Raw genomic sequence first — 19,533 nt, forward strand, 5'->3', positions numbered from 1 at the left:
AGTTAAGACAAGGGGTTAAGTCTTTTGTGTTTGGCAAAGGAAGTGTGGTTAAGGAGATCAATCTCATTATTTTTTTAAAAAAATACCACTTTCGCCCTTATTGAAGATTTATAAATAATTAACTCATCAAAAACGAAAAAATTAGACATGAGTTTTGGGAGAGAATTTAACGGTAAATTTTACTGTATCGTAGTTTTGTCATAAACATAAGCGAGACATTTTAAATGTCAATAAGTTTTGAGGATATAAACTTGTTTTGATCGCATATTTGTTTCAGAAATTGTTGACAGTTCTAAATACAGCCAAATGATTCTCTCTAGCTTTGTTAACCTGTTTGTCAAATGGCTGAGCAACAAAGTTGCAGGAACACCTCAAAGCTCTTGCACTGCGAGCAAACACAAAGTCAGAGCTTTGCATTTAGACACAAATAAAACAGTATTTCACCTCATTCAAAGCTGTGAAATTTGCATTTAACTCAGGTTATAGTTAAAAATTTATAAATGGCCTGAATTCTTTGCTCAAAAATGAGAATGGGGCGGAAGGGGAGAATTCAGTAAAAAAATAACAAACCAAAATTGCGCAAACCCATCAGCCAAATAGCTGGAGCTTAGCTTAGCCAAAAGATTTTAGCACAAAATCCAAATGATTTCTCGTCTCAGTTGTAGGGAGAGAACCGGCTCGCTTTCAAACCAATCTCAAACCGAGCAAAGCTCTTCCATCTATGCAACTTCAACCTCAAGAATGGCAATTTCCTGGCCACAGCGTGCCAAATCATTTGAACAACATCATCCTTTTGAGATGGGTAGTTGAACTCGAAGAAGCCCTCTATTTCTTTGAGCCTCTCCCACATCTGAGCCCATTGCTCACGGGAAATCTTAACATCAGCCACAACCTAGCAATCAAACATGCACTACTTGAATAATAATACTCGGGAGCTGAGCAAACAAAGTGAAATAGCAAAATAACCAGCTCCTGGTAATTGACTACAAGTTTATTCTAAAAAAATTAGCAATCAAACATGCACTGCTTGAATAATAATACTCAGGAGCTGCTTCCAATCAACAGCAACAACAATACTCAAGAGACAGACCTTATTACAGGTTCATCATATCACATCTAAGCATAACAATAACTTAATGTTGTCTGAAACAATTCAATACAAGGTCCGGAAATTTTGGCAGCCAGGGAATTGAGTAGTTGTTACGGTATATTTCAGCATAATGCATGACAATATTAAAACTAGACTTTAACAGCATACATAATTGAGATAATGTAGACCAAACATGCAGATGTGAGTCACTAGCCGTTAAATTTTTTTACTGTAATCTAGAAATAAGGTCTGTCTCTTGACAACAAGTCTGTACAATAAACTTATAGTTGATATTTAATTGCATCAAATAAAACCTAAATCTCTATACAACAATCCACATATTGCCCCTTAAGCCATCTGAGGCATCAAATATAAAGTAATGTTAAACTTGCAGGATAAAGCTTCCCTTCATACACCCTTCCCTTCGAAGAAATTGACACCACTGCATCCCTTTTATTCCTTTGATCTACTTTACCTTCATCTACCCTTGCATCTGGTAGTATCTTCTACAACTGCTATGATGTGTCTCCTACAAATGGAAGACTGCATCAGTTACCCATATCTAGACCATCTGTGAGAAAAGATGGAATACCTCAATTGATTCTTTGCAGTGCAGCATTGCATGCTTGAATTCTTCAACCCTCGCAAAAGCCTCTGCAATAGCGTCTTCTGCCTGCATAGCAGGAAAGCCTGTAAGTCTCCATTCTGTTATATCATTATTTTACAATCTTTTCGAATCTGAAAAAATAAAGGGGAGAAGGAAATTGTTCTGGTGAAAGCATTAACGACAAGCTCTAAAAAATATCAATGTTTTCCTCAATATTAGCTGGTCAAAAAGATTCTCAGGCAACAATATTGGATACCATTGTACCGGACGAATATATTGAAAAGACAAACCTGAGCAACAACCTTGCCATATGCATGTCTTAGAGATCTAAGGTGACCAAGAGACCTTAAAGAATCCAAAACTAAAATTCTGATAGCTTCTAAACTCGCACATTCCTTCAATCTGCAGATTCGGAAAAGTATTACAAATTGTCAACATTGCAAACAGAAAATAAGAACTAGATACAACAATGATGCATTGTACAAACTTACTTCTTGATCTCCACTATAGCACTTTCTGAAGGCCTTCTCAGGAATTCTAGATCACGATAAGATTAGAATAGTAAATGTTAGAATTAGTTCTTGGGTTATCGGGTTAAGGCCCATTAACCCATTAGCCTATTACCCATATGTAACCCTATATAAACCCATGGAGATGAATGAAAAAGGTAAGCCTCTTAATTGCTCACTCTCAACATGGTATCAGAGAAAACCCTAACCCTAACCCTAACCCTTATTTAGCCGCTGCTAAAAAAAAAAAAATTACTGTATGTTAAAAGCTGTCCGGGAAAAGGATTACTGTATAAGAAACATAGACATTTACACATCTCTGCCTATTCTGATGCTGGGTATGCGGGAGATATAGGAGATAGAAAATCTACTTCTGGATTTTGCACCTTCATTGGAGGAAATTTGGTTACATGGAAGAGCAAAAACAAGATGTAGTATCTCGATCTAGTGCAGAAGCAGAATACAGAGCTATGGCTCACACTGTTTGTGAGATGATATGGCTACAGAAGCTGCTGACCGAGCTTGGCTTTTCTCAGCTTGGATCTATGCCAATGCATTGTGATAATCAATTTGCTATCCACATTGCAAAGAATCCAGTGTTTCATGAGAGAACTAAGCACATTGAAGTTGATTGTAATTTTGTCAGAGATGCTTGGGAAAAAAAAGTGATATCTCTTCAGTTCACTCCGTCTTCGGAACAGTTAGCTGACATTCTCACTAAAGCTACTTCACCTAATGTGTTTTCCAGTCTATGTAACAAGCTGGGCATGATTGATATATATGCTCCAGCTTGAGGGGGAGTGTTAGAATTAGTTCTTGGGTTATCGGGTTAAGGCCCATTAACCCATTAGCCTATTACCCATATGTAACCCTATATAAACCCATGGAGATGAATGAAAAAGGTAAGCCTCTTAATTGCTCACTCTCAACAGTAAAGATATAATATATCAAGTCATCGAATATATCTCTCTATAAATATAAATACATCAAATTTAATTATATATAATGTAAATGCATACATACATATGGTAATGTTTTTCCACTTCAAGAACAAAATGAATTTCTTTTCACCTAAAATTGCAATGTTTGTTCCAAATCGTAAATGATCCATATGTCATTAACTTTTTTCTTGAAAATTATAATCCATTGATCTAACAGCTGAGAATATTCAGTTTAGTAATATAAGAAATGGATATTACATAAGTTTAGAAGCTCCAAATACACAACAGATCACAATGATGGTGAGGGTCTGTGTTCTGAAAACTTGAAGATGCCAAGGGCGCCAAACCTATTTTCTAGAATAACACTAAAAGGAGGCAACTGTAACAGTTTCACAAAATAAGACAGTCTCTGCGATATAAGTCACTTACTAAGTCTCAAGTTCTCTTGAGATGTAATATGGACAAGAGTATGGCAGAATGTGACAGACATGATTTTAATATAAACTTTTTCAACAATTCATTGCTTAAATAGAAAACAACATAGAAGTAAATGAGATGGATAAAGTGATAAACAAACCTGTTCTACACTGCTAGTAGAAACGTCATTGACATTAGAAAATTCTCGTGTCTTCTCAAATTCCTCATATCCATCTGACTTCATCCTGACAATAGCCATAGAATTGATCTTAATTTGGGATAACAGTAGAACAAGCTGCAAAAAGACGAAGTAAGGTTAATCTAAATAACATTAATTTAGACATAGAGGGTACTATACAATGATAGTCAAGGGATCAAGTAACTGGTATAAACTCAGCTAATCTCCATAACTGGCTCAAATGTTTTCATATCAAGTTTAGAATAGAAGCCTCCACTATCAAGTTCAAAATAGATAACACAAATACAATTCCTTTCCCCTCACACAGAAAAGAAATCAAATCAACAAAGAAAGAAAATTGCTTCCACATTAATAAGTGAAGCCTCCAGAACCATTTAAATGGGATTGAATGAAAGGTTACTTATAGTTGTGTGCCCTTCTAGTAATATTTTCCACAATGTAACCCCAACATTTTGGACTCAATACTAGTAAATCCCACAGCTACGAGCCAATTAATTCAACATTAACTTGTATTGTGCAAAATTAGATTTTTTTTTTTTAATATGATTCACAAAATTTTATTAGTTGGCCCTTTGCCATTTACGACATAGATTCCAAAAAGAGGGGAAAATGAGACATAAAACCTCAATAGAAGCTAACTTAGATGTATTCTTACTAATCCTTTTTTTGGTTAATGAGTAGTCAGTATGCAAGCTGGATAGAGATGATAGTTAGAAAAGCAAGTATTTTTTGTAATTGGAATACAAATCATCCTTAAAAAAACATCCAATTAGACCTTAAAGCATAGCCTATTATGCTTGCATCAAATTTTCAAGTCAAAAGCATCCAAATACAGAAGCGTCCAGTTAAAACAAGTACTAGATTATCCCTCTTGCTATGTTCATTACTTGCTTCAATTATCAGTTACCGGACATTCCAATGCTCGAAGCACTACTTACTTGAACTCCTAAAGCCAGAACTATAAAGCAATTCAAGCAGAGTGCAAACTCAGGTACCTTAAGAAATGCCGACAGTGACTTGATCTGAGCAGTAGCCGTCAACTGAACCTCCTCCAAATTCCGAAGCACCAAACTCTTTCCACCTCGATCGAGCACATCCACGACCAACCAGAACACAATTTCCATCCTCTCCAGCTCCTCCACCGACTCCTCCTCAAACCTTCCCGCATAACTCTGACTACTCAATGTCGGCGTCAACACCTGGTCCAAAACGCTCCTCCTAGGGGTCCCACTCCCATTATCCCTCACCGCCTCACTGGAACCGTCATCCATCACCTCCCCGCTCTCATCTTTTCCCTTCCCCTTCGAATCCCACGGCGATGAAGACACTGAATTCTCCGACAATGAGGTCCCTGCCACCGCGACCCCATCGAGAAGGCACTCCACCACTCTCTCAGCATCGGCGAGGAGGATCGGAGGGCAATTATTGATGACTGCACTCAGGAACACCTTCGCAATCGCCTTCGACGCAGCGGAATTAGGAACCATCTTTTTTCCTAATTCCGCTGCCTACCCTCGCGTGAGAAGGCGGAACAAGCCTTGTTCCGCCTTCTCACGAGTAATAGTAAACCCGTGGGTTAGCGAGTTAAACGGATAAAAAGCTCACGTGCGGGTTAATAAACCCTTAAGACTTTTTTTACTATTTGGCAGGCTAATGGAGGGTTAAACCCCCTTAACCCTCCATTTAACCTCTTGCCAAACGCAGCCTAAGGAATTATTTGAAAAAGGGACAAAATGAACAAAAATGGACAAAAATCATATGTTATAGCTCGTGAAATCGTAAATTCTAGCGTTCAAAAAATTATATGTAAACGGGTCAAAATAACTAAAATATGGCCAAAAATCATGGGTTATAGCCTTAAAATAGTAAATTGTGGCTTCTTTAAAAATATTTGTTAATAGGATGAAATGATTAAAAATGACTAAAAATCATGGGTTATAGCCCACGAATTTGTGTATTTTGTTCTCTACGAATTCATTTCCCTATGGGCCAAAATGAATAGAATGGCCAATAATCGTGGGTCTCAACTCACAAAATCATGAGTTTTGGTCTCCGTCTAATTATTTGTCAATGCGTTGAAATAAAAAATTGGCCAAAAATCATGGGTTATAGCAGATAAAATCATAAATTTTAGCCACCCTGAAATTATTTAACAAGTGAAAATGACTAAAAATCGTGGGTAACTTACACAATCGTGAATTTAATCTTTTGCAGAATTATTAGGTAGTGGATCAAAAGGAAGAAAAATGGTAAAACATCATGGATTGTAGCTCACGAACGGTTCCCACAGAATTATCTGCCAATTGGTCAAATAAAATAAAAAGTGCTAAAAGTCATGAGTAATAGCTTAAGAAATTGTGTATTTGGTCTCCATGAAATTATTTGTAAATAGGCTAAAATAACTAAAAGTGGTAAAAAATTATGGATTATAGCTCATGAAATCAAGAATTTTGGCTTTCGCGAAATCAAGAGGTCAAAACAATAAATTTAAGCCAAAATTTATGGATTATAGCTCACAAAATAGTGAATTTTGGTCTCCATGGAATCATTTATGAATGAGCCGAATTTAGGTTGTAACCTATGAAATTTTGAATTTAGGTCTCAGCAAAATTATCTTTCGGTAGATCAAAATGACTAGAAATGACCAAATATTATTGGTTATAGCTCATAATATCGTGAATTATAGTCTCCGTGAAATTATTTGACCACAGGTCGAAACAACTAAAAATGACCAAAAATTATGGGTTATAACCTAATGAAATCATAAAATTTGGCATCTTCGTAATTATTTGGTACCGGGTCGGAATGACTAAAAATAGCAAAAATCATGGGCTATAACCTACGAAATCATGGATTTTGGCATCCGCCAACTTATTTTCCAATGGACCAAAAAGACTAGAAATAGCTAAAAATCGTGGGCTATAGCCCATGAAATCATGAATTTTAGGTTTCAAAAAAATCGTGAATAATAGTCTACCAGGAATTATTTGACAATGGCTCCAAATAATAAAATATACCCAAAAATCATGAATTATTGCTCATAAAATTATGAAATTTGTCCACTATGAAATTATTTACAAATAGGTTGCAATAACCAAAAATAGTAAAAAATCATAGGTTATAACTCGTGTAATTAATAATTTAGTCATGCACCAAACCAACAGGCTAGAATGACTAAAAATGGCCAAATAATCATGGATTATAGCTCATGAAATCGTGAATTTTAGCGTCTGAGGAATTTTCTGACAATGGGGTCAAAACAACTAAAAATGACAAAAAATCATGGGTTATAGCCCATGAGATCGTAAATTTTGGTCTCCTCAAATTTATTTGCTAATGGATCGAAATGACTAAAAATGGCTAAAAATAATGGGTTATAGCTCTGGAAATTGTGTATTTAATCCTCAGTGAAATTATTTCTCAATGGGTCGAAACGACTACAATTGGCCAAAAATCATGGAGTTTATCTCACGAAATAGTGAATTTTGGTCTCTCAAAATTATTTATCAATGCATCAAAATGAATAAAAATGGCCAAAAATCTTGGGTTATAGCTCTTGAACTTGTGAATTTTGGCCACTAAAAGATTATTTGGTAATGGGTGGAAATGATTAAAAATAGCCAAAAATCATTGGTTACAGCTCACGAAATCATGAACTTTTGTCTTTGATGAACTATTTGACAAAGGGTCGAAATGGACAAAAATGCCCAAAAATCATGGATTATAGCTCATAAAATTGTAAATTTTTGTCATCATGAAATTATTTATAGATGGATTGAAACGACTAAAAATGCCCAAAAGATCATGAATTATAACTCATGAAATTAATAATTCTGCCATTCGCTAAACCAACAGGATGGAACGATTAAAAATGGCCAAAAATCTTGGGTTATATCTCATGCAATCGTAGATTTTGACCTCTGATAAATTATTTGCTAATAGATCAAAATATCTAAATATGATAAAAAATCGTGAGTTATAGCTAATGATATTATAAATCTTGTCCTTTGTGAAATTGTTTGCTAACAGGTCAAAATGGCAAAAAAGGCCAAAAAGTGGACAATAGTCCACAAAATCGTGAACTTTAGCCACCGCAAAATAATTTTCCAATGGATTGAAACGACTAAATATAGCTAAAAATTGTGAGTTACAGCCAACAAAATTGTGAACTTTGCCCCTTCAAACGTATGTGTTGATGGGTTGAATAAAATAAAAAAGGCTAAAAATGGTGGATCATAACTCACAAAATTGTGAATTTTGGGCTCCATGAAATTATTTGCAAATAAGCCAAAATGACTATTAACGGCAGAAAATCATGGATTATAGCTCATGAATTTTAGCCTCTGCAAAACTAACGGGTCAAAACGATTAAAAATATACTTGTTAATATCGGTTGCTTTATGATTAGATATACTTCTTAATATCAGTTGCTTTATGAATTTGCAGAAAATAAAGAAGCTATCAAATAAGAGCTCAAAGAAGCCCAAAATACCTCTACTTAAAGCCTAAAAGAAGCCTAGAGGAAGTCCACAAAGCCCCATAAGTGTACAAGTCTAACACAAGAAAATGAAATTCTATTACACACTAATCAATGGGCTCATTGATGAGCTATTACAATTAGGTTGTAATTAAAACTTATTAATTACTGATTTTGATTTCTTAGAGCTCAAGGCTAATCTAATGGCTAATGTTGATTGTTATAGACTATAAATAAGGGTAGAGAGTAAGGGTGAGGGACATGTAAAAATTTTATAAACTATTTTTTTGAGAGGATGGCTTTTAATTAGGCCTTTCAAAATTATAAACTTTAGTTTACAATAAATAAAAAACTTCATTTTAAAATTTTTATGATGAAGATTTGCTTCAACTCCTTACAATGTAAGTATTTATTTTTTCTCTTTTATTTTCTTATTTAGAATTGCAATGTAAGTTTTTAATTTTTTCCTCTTTTATAGTCATTTCTATCTATTGATAAATAATATCATGAAGTCCAGAATTTACAATTTTATGAACTATAGTCCATAATTTTTGTCTTTTTTTACTAATTTCATCACATTAGTAAATAAATTATCGGCGTCCAAAATTCACGATTTAACTCATGATTTTGGCCCATTTTAGTATTTTCTATCTATCAATAAATAGCTTCACAAAGTAAAAAATTCATAATTTCATGAGCCTAACCCATAATTTTTGAATATTTTTATTCATTTCTTCCAATTGGAAAATAGTTGTATTGAGTCCAAATTTTATGATTTCATAAGCTATAACCCATGATTTTTTACCATTTTTAGTAATTTCGACACACATGCAAATTAGTTTGTAGAGTCCGAAGCTTACGATCCACGATTTTTGGCCATTTTATACATTTTGATCCATTAACAAATAATTTTGGGGAGTCCAAAATTCTTAACTTCATAAGCAACAACGCACGTTTTTTTTGTAATTATTAGTCATTTCTATCGATTAGCAAATAACTTTATGATTTTCTGCCCCAATTCACAATTTTATAACTATAATCCACGATTTTTGACCACTTTTTAGGTTTCAACCCATTAGAAAATAATTTGTGGAGTTCAAATTCACAATTTTATGGGCTGAATTCCATAAATCTTTGCTATTTTTAATCATCTCGACCGATCGTCACATAATTTTGCAAAGTCCAAATTCACGATTTCATTAGCTATAACCCACGATTTTTGGCCTTTTTTACTTGTTTCATCCCTTTGGCAATTTATTTCACACAGTCCAAAATTCACGATTTCACGAACTATGACCCACATTTTTTTACCCTTTTTTTGCTTAGACCCATTGGAAAGTAATTTTGTGATGTCAAAAGTAACGATTTCATGAGCTATAACTCCCTATTTTCACCATTTTTCATCATTCCAATCCATTAACAAATAGTTTCACATAGGGCAAAATTCATGATTTTACAAGTTATTACTCATAATTATTTTGATATTTAGTCATTTCAATTCATTTGTAAATAATTTTGCCAAATTCAAAATTCAGAATTTCATAAGCTGCAACCTGCAATTTTTAACCATTTATTGTCATTTCCACCCATTGTCAAATTATTTCACAAAATCCAAAATTCACAATTTTATAATTTATAGTCTACGATTTTTGCCATTTTCAATCATGTCAATTCGTGATCAAATAATCTTTGGGAGCCCAAAATTCAAAATTTCTTGATTTGTAACCATGATTTTTAGCTAGTTTTAGTAGTTTCTATCTATCGATAAATAAATTTGTAGAATCTAAATTTACAATTTCAAAAGCTTTAACACATGATTTTTAACTATTTTTATTAATTTATACAAATTGATAACAATACGAAATAAATAAAAACTATAAGAAATCGTGTATTTAGAAGCTTGCAATTTTATTATGCAAAAGCATAAAAAGTGATTTAACCCAAAAAAAACCTAAATTGTGAATTTTACATAAGAAATCGTGAATTTAAGAGCGAACATAAAGTTATACATAATATTATGCAGAAATGCATGAATTATTTGGCCAAAAATGGCCCAACTTGTGAGTTAAAGAGTCTAATGAAAAATCAGGTATTTAACTGAAAACAATCGGATTATGGTTTACAGACATCGAGAAATCCTAAAGGTAAAGCAAAAAAACAAAACTTAGCCTGGAAAAAAAACTGAATTTACGTAGCCTCTACAAGGCCTTGCCTTCGAAGACAAATCAAACTTGGAAAGCAATTGTGTGTAACGCTAGCAATTCTCAAAAATACATCCAATAAAAAAATTGAAAACAAAACAAGATCCAAGTCTCTATCATTTTTAAATGAAAATATAACAATAAAGTCCAATAAGATTCAAGTAAGGACATTCCAGCGAGAGTGCGAGAAAATTCAAGACTACAAAGAAAGTTATAACGGATGGAAACAACAAAATTTTGGTACTATTTTGGTACGACTAACACTCCAAAATTTACTAACTAAAAGAACACAACAAAAGTCTTAAGCTGAACTCTGCTTCTTGAGTTTACCAAGCTCTTGCCTGACAGCAGCTCCCCTCTGGGGAAAAAAATTAAATAAATAGTAAACACAATCAGGAATAAACAACATTGGATCAGGGGGATTAACATGAGGAATCACACTCAAAATAATAGGGGTAGAAACCACATCTCACCTTAATCTTTGCAAGCATCACCTTAAACCTGTCTAAGTCATTTAAGGAAGCTCTTCTCTTCTGAACAATCAGCTTCCTTCCCCATGAGCTATTCTCCCATTTGTTCTTCACATCTGCAGGCAGAAGTGACATCATCAAACAAAAAAGTCATAATGAAAATGTTCACACCCTGTTAACCCTCTTTAGTTAGGAAATTGAGATCCTCACCAGCAGCCTCCATAGCAGCTATCAGAGACTTCTTTTTTGGAATTCTTGGGATATCGATCTTTATATCTGTGAGAGTTAACCTCTTGAAGTTCATCGGACCACGAACCAGGTCAGGAGCGTCAACTAGAGCCTGCACAATTTAAACAAGGAAAGTGTTAGCCAAGATTATTAAAAGAAATACATGTGAGGAATAAGTCAAGGAAAATGCAAAGAGAGAAGACGACCAATACTTTATGGGAAATAATTTTGCAGCAATGTTGTAGGTACGCCCTTATCCCACTCATAATGTTAGCCAGACAACACTAGTCGATAACAGAAGGCAAGCCAAAACACCAACACATAAGAAAATTAAAGCATAAGGCTTTATTCTTCTTAAAAAATCCAATACACACACCACCGCAATTGTTGCTGCTAGCAAAGAAGAGAATTCATCACACGTAATTGTCTTTAGCATACACAAGATAATCTGCATATCCAACCTTAAGAATCACAGACTAATATAAGTTAGAATACAGCTTACATAGAAGTGGAAATTTAGTGTTACTTTCTGAAGTGTAAAAAGAGAAAAGCGTAACGGCGAAAAAAAGTCAAATATTCACACTGCCACAATTTATCACATAAACTTTCATGAACCTAAACCTACACACAGGGCATCTGTCACATGCAACTAATAAGATTTATGGGCACATTTAACCACTATATATGTGATAATTCACTTTAATTTAATTCCATGATGAAATTACATCTAACAACTTAGTATATACAGACCATAGATTAAGTCAATTTTGGACTTATTAACAACTACAATTCTTCAATTATCTCTCATTTTCTTGTCCTTCTCATGTCTTTGATTGCCACTTTTGACCATTATATGCCCTGCACCAATGACCATCCAGATCACTAGCGACTACCAACTGTTGGCCAAAATTGGGGGCAATATACCACGAGCAAGGTTATCGATAGCGGATAGCGTTGGGTAGCGGTGAGACATCCCTAAGCCTATTTGGGGCTATTGCGGCAAAATAGCGATAAAAAACGCGAAGTCAAATAACGGCCTAATTTAAATATGTATAAATATTAAAAAAAGAAAAATTATAAAAAAGTTTAGAAAAAAGTGCATTTGATGATTTAAGAGATCCTAAACATAAAATAGACACGTAACCGTCACATAATACCGAAGACAACTGGAGAAGTCAAAGAGTTGTCATCTTCGAGAAGATGAGCTAAGCGGTGAGAGGATTGCACTAGGAGGAGCTCACGGCGAGTGGAGGTGAGAGGAAGTGTTGAGTGAGGTGTCAGAAGGAGGTGCCAGAGGCTATTGTAGGCGGCAGGAGTACGCCGGAAAGCGAGGGAGACGGTGGGATGTAGTTGTTGCGGGTCAGGTTTTAACTTTAAAAAAATAAATCTCAAACCGCTTTTAAATAGCGATAAAAAAACGGATTTTGCCCGCAATTTTCCCGCTACTCACTGATGTGGTGCGCTATTGGCCGCTTTTGCAAGCGAAAAACGCATATTCCGCAACATGTCACCGTTATCGGGCAACAGCGTAGCGTAGCGAAAAGGGATCGATAACGCTATTAGCACCGTTATTGCGGGGCTATTTACCGCTATTTATAATAGTGACCATGAGCCGTCGTTAATTTGGGAGGTTAAATAAATATTATTATACGAAAACACAGTGATTTGCTGAAAACTGGCCAAAGTAGTGGGTTACTGTCCACAATAATATGTTAATTTGGGAGCTCAGGTAAACATTTGTATGCGGGAATGCAAGAAGTGATTTATCGAGAATGGCCAAAATTGAGTATTATAATCCCGAGAAATCATTAATTTGGGAGCTAACACAAACGTTTTTATGGGGAACAGCAATAAGTGGTTGTGCCAAAACCAACCAAAATTATGAGTTGCAGTGAATTTGGGAGCACACATAAATGTTTGCATGTAGAAACGGAAGAAGTTTGATCGAAAAATGGCTAAAAGTTTATGTTAAACTCACAAGAAATCATTAATTTAGGAGCTGTCACAAATGTTTCTTTGCGGGGGCGGAAGAAGTGCTCAGGCCGAATTCAATCAAAATTTTGAATTATATTCCACAAGGAATCAAGTAGGGAGCTCTCATAAAAATTTTCATGTAGGAACGTAATAAGTTATTGACCGAAAATGACAAAAATAATAGGTTATAATCAATGAAAAATGGAGAAATTGGGAGCTTGTATAAATTTTTTTCTAAGCAGTAACAAAAGTATTTTGACAAAAAATAGCCAAAAATGTTAGTGAGAATCCATGAATTTGGGAGCTTGCGTAAATATTTCCATCCAAGAACGTTAAGTGATTTGGCGATAAAGGACTATAATAGTAGGTAAGGTTACAAAATACACTAGGCGGCCTAGGCATTGGACCCAACACCTAGTGCCTAGGCAGGGCCTAGGCGGTTTTACTATTATTTATTTTTTTAATTACAATAATCGATGGTAAATGTTAATGTTATCGAAAGCTTAGGGACCGAACTGACGCCTAGGCAAATTTCTCTCTTTGTTTAAGTGATGGAGGAGGTTTCGTTAAAGGTCGGAGGAGATAGAGGTGTTCATAGTTGGAAACTGGAGGAGTTTGGAGGTCATTTAGGCCGCAACGGAGAAAATCAATGCCTAAAAGGTACAGTCCACGTAAGCAAACTAGGCACCCTTTGGTGCACCTGGAACCTAGGTACATAGCCTACGTACTGTCTAGGCGCTAGGCAGGCAACAAGTAGCGTACATCTAGGCATGTTAAGCACAGGCTTTTTAAAATAATCATAGTATGTTATAGTCCAAGACAAAATTGTGAATTTGGGAGCTAGCTTAAATGTTTCTAGGTGAGAACAGAAGCGATTTTGCCAAAAAATGAAAAACTATAAGTAAAGGTCAATGAGAAATCGTGAACTAATTAGAAGCTTGCATAAAAATTTCTACGAGGAAAAGCGAATATTGATTTGGCCAAAAAAGGCCAAAATTTTTTGCTTATCACCCATAATAAATCATGAATTAGAGAGCTCACATAAATAATTCTATAGGAGAACGCAGCAAATGATTTGGCTAAAAACGACCAAAATATAAGAAGAAATTGTGAAATTGAGGGCTCACATAAATATTTTCTACGTGGAATAAGTAATTTTGCTGAAAAACAGCTATATAATCCACGAGCAAGCAAGAACTTGGAACCTACAATATATTTCTATGTAGAAATGCAAGAAGTAATGTGGCCAAAAGCGGCCAAAATTGTGGTCTACAGTCCACAAGAGATCGTGAATTTAGGAATTCGTATAAACATTATTTATGCGGGAACTTAAGAAGTGCTTTGGGTAAAAACATCCAAAATTGTGGGCAGTCTACAAGAAATCATGAGTTCGGGAGCTCACACGAATATATATTTCTACACTGAAACACAACAAGTGATTTGGCCAAAAGCAACCGAAATTGTGGGTTAAGAAATTGTGAATTTCATAGCTTGAATAAATATTTCTATGCAGGGGTGCAATAAATGATTTAGCCAAAAATGGTAAAAATTGTGTGTTATAGTTTATGAGAAATCATGAATTTGAGAGCTCATATAAACATTTCCATCAGGGAAAAAGCATGAAGTGATTTGCTGAAAACACCAAAATTGTGCATTATATTCTAGTAAATTAACAAAATTGGGAGTATGCATAAAGATTTTTTAACCGTGAACGGAACAAGTAATTTGGAAAATAACTAATGTGGGTTACAGTCTACATGAAAAGTGAATTTTATGACTTAGATAATATTTAAATGCGAGAATGCAAGAGTGATTTGGCCGAAAATGGCCAAAATTAAAGGGTTATAGTCTACGAGCCATCATGAATTTAGAAGCTTGCATTGATAATTTCACGCGGGACTGCAAGAAGTGCTTCGGACAAGATAGTGAAAATTGTTTGTTATAGTCAATGAGAAATTGTGAATTTGAGAGCTCACATAAATATTTCTATGCTGGAAGAAAAGAAGTGATTTGGTTTAGGACGGCAAAAATTGTGGGCTATATAGATCACAAGAAATCGTGAATTTGGCAGCTAATATAATATTTATTGGCAAGAACACAAGAAGTGATTTGACTGAAAAAGGCCAAAATTTTAGGTTCAAGGAACCGTGAATCGAGAACCTCGGATGAATATATCTATGAGGGCTGCAATAAGTGATCTGGCTAAAAACAACCAAAATTGTAAATCCGATTGAATTTGGGAATTTGGGGGTTCTCCTGGATATTTCTACGTGGGAAAGAATAGATATTTAGGCCAAAATTGGCCAAATTGTAAACTATAAATAGCGAGAGAATGTGAATCTAGGAGGTCGCATGAATATTTTAAACGAAAATACATAGAAGTTTTGGCCGAAAACGATCAGAATTTTGGATTATAATCCACAAGAAATCGTGAATTTAAGAGTTGACATAAATATTTCTATGCGGGAATGCAAGAGATAATTTGGCCAAAAACAGCCACAACTATAAGTTATTATCCACAAAAAATTATGAACTTAAAATCTTGCATAAATATTTTTATAGAAAAGTGTATATGGCCAAAAATAGCCATAAGTGTAGGCTATAGTCCACGAGAAGTCGTTAATTTGGGAGCTCGCATAAATAGTGTCATGTAGGAACGCAAGAAAGGATTTGGCCAAAAACGAACAAAATTGTGGACAATAGTCCTTGAAAAATCATGAATTTGGAGGCTCGCTTAAATATCTTTACGCTTAAATTTCATAGAAAGACATGGGCGGCAAGAAAAGTGTCATATTGACTTCTCCATGTGGTGAAGGGAGATGACAAAATATATGATCACTTATTTACTTTTTTAGTTGTAGTTTGTGTTGTTAGATTAGATTGAAAGCAAGAGGGAGTTAGATAGGGAGAGGAGAAGAGAAGGGTATCACATCCAACCAAAGGTAGTACTCACATTAACATAACTATAAATTCTATTAATTGCTTCCAAATTACACTACTTCACCTTCTATGTGTATCCGCTCATGTTTTAATTATAATTTAAATACAAGATTTCATCATTGTCGCATTAAGACTTTCAACATATTGTTGATATTTAGTTATGATTGTAGATTATCAAAACGCAACTTGAAATTTGTCAATACCAATATTAAGATCAGTGCATAGTTGATAATATTCGAAGGAAAATCTAAGATTGGGTCAAGGTGCTTGAAGAACTCGGCATTTTTACTGCTGATCGTCATCTAAAATCATGCAACATCTTCAAAGATAATCAAATCATCAATATATACTACCAAAATACAATATTTTAATTGACAGTGTAGGACTTATTGAAATAGTGGTATGCATTTCAAAAGCTAAACTTATAGTTTTTTTTAAGCATGCGGACATCTTTAACAAAGGATTAGTGTCTTCACAGCTTATGAAACTTAGAAGACAATTCAGAGTCTCAGACTCATATTAAGGGTCACGCTAGAGGTAAAGATAATCAACAATTAAATTTTGAAGCACAAAAGAGTCATTGTGTACTATATGTCATCACTTGAAGCATAATTGAAGTGTGTGCTTTGGGCCTTACAAAAATGAAAATCAACAATTAAATTTTGAAGCACAAAAGAGTCATTGTGTCCTATATGTCATCACTTGAAGCATAATTGAAGTGTGTGCTTTGGGCCTTACAAAACTCCTATTATGACACAAATGCTTCGTAGGGAAGGGTAAAAAATAATTTTAAATAAAATAAAATATTCTATCGCTTCATTTTATTTCCCCCAGTTTCAAGTATTTCGCCTTTCATAGAAGTTCAAAACCAAGGAAATTGATCAAATTATATCATATATACAGTTCTTTTTTTCTGTTTTGAATGAACAGTTCCTTCTATGAGTTCAACCTCTTTCCCAATAATTTTGAATTTTCGGTAAGATTTCTTGTTTCTTTGTTAATCTGAATGGATGCTTTACTTGTCTCTAACAATTGAACTAAACATTTTTAATAATAAACAGTAACTTTATCATGTGCTGTCAATAGGAATTATGTCTTACATATGTAGCTTGGTTTATAAGATTTATGTCTGTACATACATAGCGTATTTCATTTTATCGCCAAAGACGTGATTGTAAAGTATTACACCGCAACATCGTATGCATATAATATTTGTAAATTTTAAAATTAAAAATATAATTAGTTTATGAGGCTAAAGTCACACGCCTTGAAGCTAATGAGTTGTTTCATAGAAAGGTTAAAAGCTTCAGCTTGCGCCTTTCGCATATTTAAAAAATGTAAGTCACCTAGCCAGCTACAAATAGAGGATAACCTTTTACTGAAAGATGATAATGAGTGAGGAGCTGCATATTGATATAAGTTCTACATGGTTAACATAGACGTCGGAGTAAGCGTGATGTGAGAAAAGTGGTCTTCTAATCTCTCACGACGGATATAACATGAGAATCAATGCTTTAATACAACTTTGCTCAGTAATTGAGCGTGATAGACATAATAAATGAAAAGACAAGATAACGGGTATTCGTTATATTTCAATTAAAGTAGCATCCTGTTTACTCTCTCTTTTGTAATGAGACCCACTGGCGCACAAGCAAGGTGCTTACTTATTGCACGGTTGACCTTAAACTTACAGGTCCTTACTTACTGTCTTCTGAAAAGTGGGTGTGGCCTCTGTTTGGTTAGCTTTATGAGAGATAGTGAACAAATCATTCAAACAATAAACCCAACAATATTCAGTGCATCGTCTAGAAGTAAGAAAAAACACGCACCTGGTTAACATGCAAATATTTAGCTCCATTTCACATAAAAACCAGCTCACTAGAAAATAGAAGATAAATTTCATATGATCTATATGATAGCTATTAAATTACACATAATCTCTGATTTCTCAGTAAATACTCGTGTAGAAACACCCACTACCAAACCAATACATAATAAAATTGGCTTAAATCCATTGAAACCGGGAAGATAGTAGGAACCACAAGATTTTTTTTAGACAGATGTACAGAACTTCATAAACCCCAATGGCGACGTCAAAACAAGAAATTTTACCCCAAAAAAAGAGTCGCCCAAATAAGCACCACATGATTAGAGCATGAACCTTGACACGAACAAAGCCTTTAAAACGCAACAAAAAAATATATTTTTTTTACAGTAACAACTCATTAGATAGAAATTACGCACTCTGTTCTGATCGATGACGTCGACGATAACGACGAGCTTGCCGTAATCCCTGCCATAGTTGACGAGGGCGACTCTCCCAATCTCCACGTAGCGCTTGAAAGGCTAATCGATTCCAACAAAATCATCGAGAAACAAGAACCCTAGGTTAGTCGAGAAACCGAAAGACTAATTGAGATCAAGAACAACAAAAAAAATAAAAAATTGGTATTTTGCCCAATTTTGTTACCATTTTCCGGGATGGAGTTCTTCGAACGGGTTAGGGCTTTTGCGGCTTCAGACGGGGTGACGAGGGTGACGACTGCTGAAGACTTACATTTGCCGTCGTTTCCAAAAGTACCCTCGTTACTGGACCGGTTTGGGCTTTTAGGCCTATAATTGCTGGGCTTGGTCTTAGGTCCAAATAACTTGTACGGCCCGACATCTGGGGTAAATTGCACTTACATGTCCTAAAGTTTCGCTTTTTTTTCACTTATTGCGAGGATTGCAGCTACAATATATAGGCAGCTGCAATATATAGGCAGCTGAAGACTCGCATTTACATGCGAGGATTGCAGCTACAATATATAGGCAGCTGCAATATATAGGCAGCTGAAGACTCGCATTTACAGTGCAGGAGTCGTCTACACGGCCGAAATTAGTAAGCGCTCATCGAACAAACAAACCGTAAATTCAAAGCTTTTTGTTCCTGAGTTGTACCCAAATTAAGATCCCCATCCTCTGATCCGCCGCCTGAATCCCATTGCTACGTATTCTCCACGTAAATCAAGCTCCATAGGCCAATTGATGGTTGGTTGGTTGGTTGGATCTCGCAAGAATCTAAATTATGCAAAAACACCGTAATACTTATAATGATGAAGCAGACAAGGAACATTTGGGAGAGGAGCTTTCTGCTGTCTTATATCACTAACACTAAAGTATACTGTAGTATGGTTCTTCATATTTACTAGGCGACGTAACCATGAGCACGAAATTTTTTAGAAAACACAACAAATATAAACGTACTTGATCATAGCAAAATATGGATTCGAGTCTTTAAAATATACCCACAAAATTAGGAGGAGGGGGGCTAAGAAAAGAAATTATCCCCCCTCGTCTAGCCCCAACTTTTAACCACTCGATTGTCCCCGTAATTTGTGCAACTACCACTCAAAACCTACGGCTGCAAAAAACTCCAAACACATATTCAGAGGAAACGGAGGACTATAGATCACTTTCAGCTTCTCATTCGTCTCCTGG

General features: G+C 35.0%; 1 protein-coding gene across 5 annotated transcripts; it reads right to left on the reverse strand.

The window, feature by feature from the left end:
* On the reverse strand, positions 1,234 to 18,830 carry LOC109825859 (probable 60S ribosomal protein L14). Of its 5 annotated transcripts, XM_020392767.1 has the most exons (10): positions 18,524 to 18,830; positions 18,298 to 18,399; positions 11,122 to 11,251; positions 10,915 to 11,027; positions 4,759 to 10,799; positions 3,725 to 3,859; positions 2,189 to 2,234; positions 1,988 to 2,099; positions 1,683 to 1,763; positions 1,234 to 1,619 (listed from the first exon to the last, which is right to left on the reverse strand). In XM_020392767.1, exons 1-5 carry the CDS (start codon positions 18,524 to 18,526, stop codon positions 10,743 to 10,745), a joined length of 405 nt encoding a protein of 134 aa, XP_020248356.1. In that variant the 5' UTR covers positions 18,527 to 18,830; the 3' UTR covers positions 1,234 to 1,619; positions 1,683 to 1,763; positions 1,988 to 2,099; positions 2,189 to 2,234; positions 3,725 to 3,859; positions 4,759 to 10,742. The 5 variants fall into 5 exon arrangements, with proteins under 5 accessions (XP_020248356.1, XP_020248355.1, XP_020248354.1 ...); XM_020392766.1 differs by lacking the exons at positions 2,189 to 2,234; positions 4,759 to 10,799 and having other exon boundaries at positions 18,298 to 18,390; XM_020392765.1 differs by lacking the exons at positions 2,189 to 2,234; positions 4,759 to 10,799.

Source organism: Asparagus officinalis, chromosome 10, assembly GCF_001876935.1.
Source record: "Asparagus officinalis chromosome 10, Aspof.V1, whole genome shotgun sequence".
NCBI classification, from domain to species: Eukaryota; Viridiplantae; Streptophyta; class Magnoliopsida; order Asparagales; family Asparagaceae; genus Asparagus; species Asparagus officinalis.

Bases quoted from the DNA above. Each gene is read 5' to 3' on its own strand.
- LOC109825859 (XM_020392764.1), bottom strand. From the start codon at position 5,250: ATGGTTCCTAATTCCGCTGCGTCGAAGGCGATTGCGAAGGTGTTCCTG. The intron at 3,860-4,758 runs GTACCTGAGTTT...GTCTTTTTGCAG, and splicing joins CACTGTCGGCATTTCTTAAG to CTTGTTCTACTGTTATCCCA. The intron at 2,100-3,724 runs GTTTGTTTATCA...CCGAATCTGCAG, and splicing joins CTACTAGCAGTGTAGAACAG to ATTGAAGGAATGTGCGAGTT.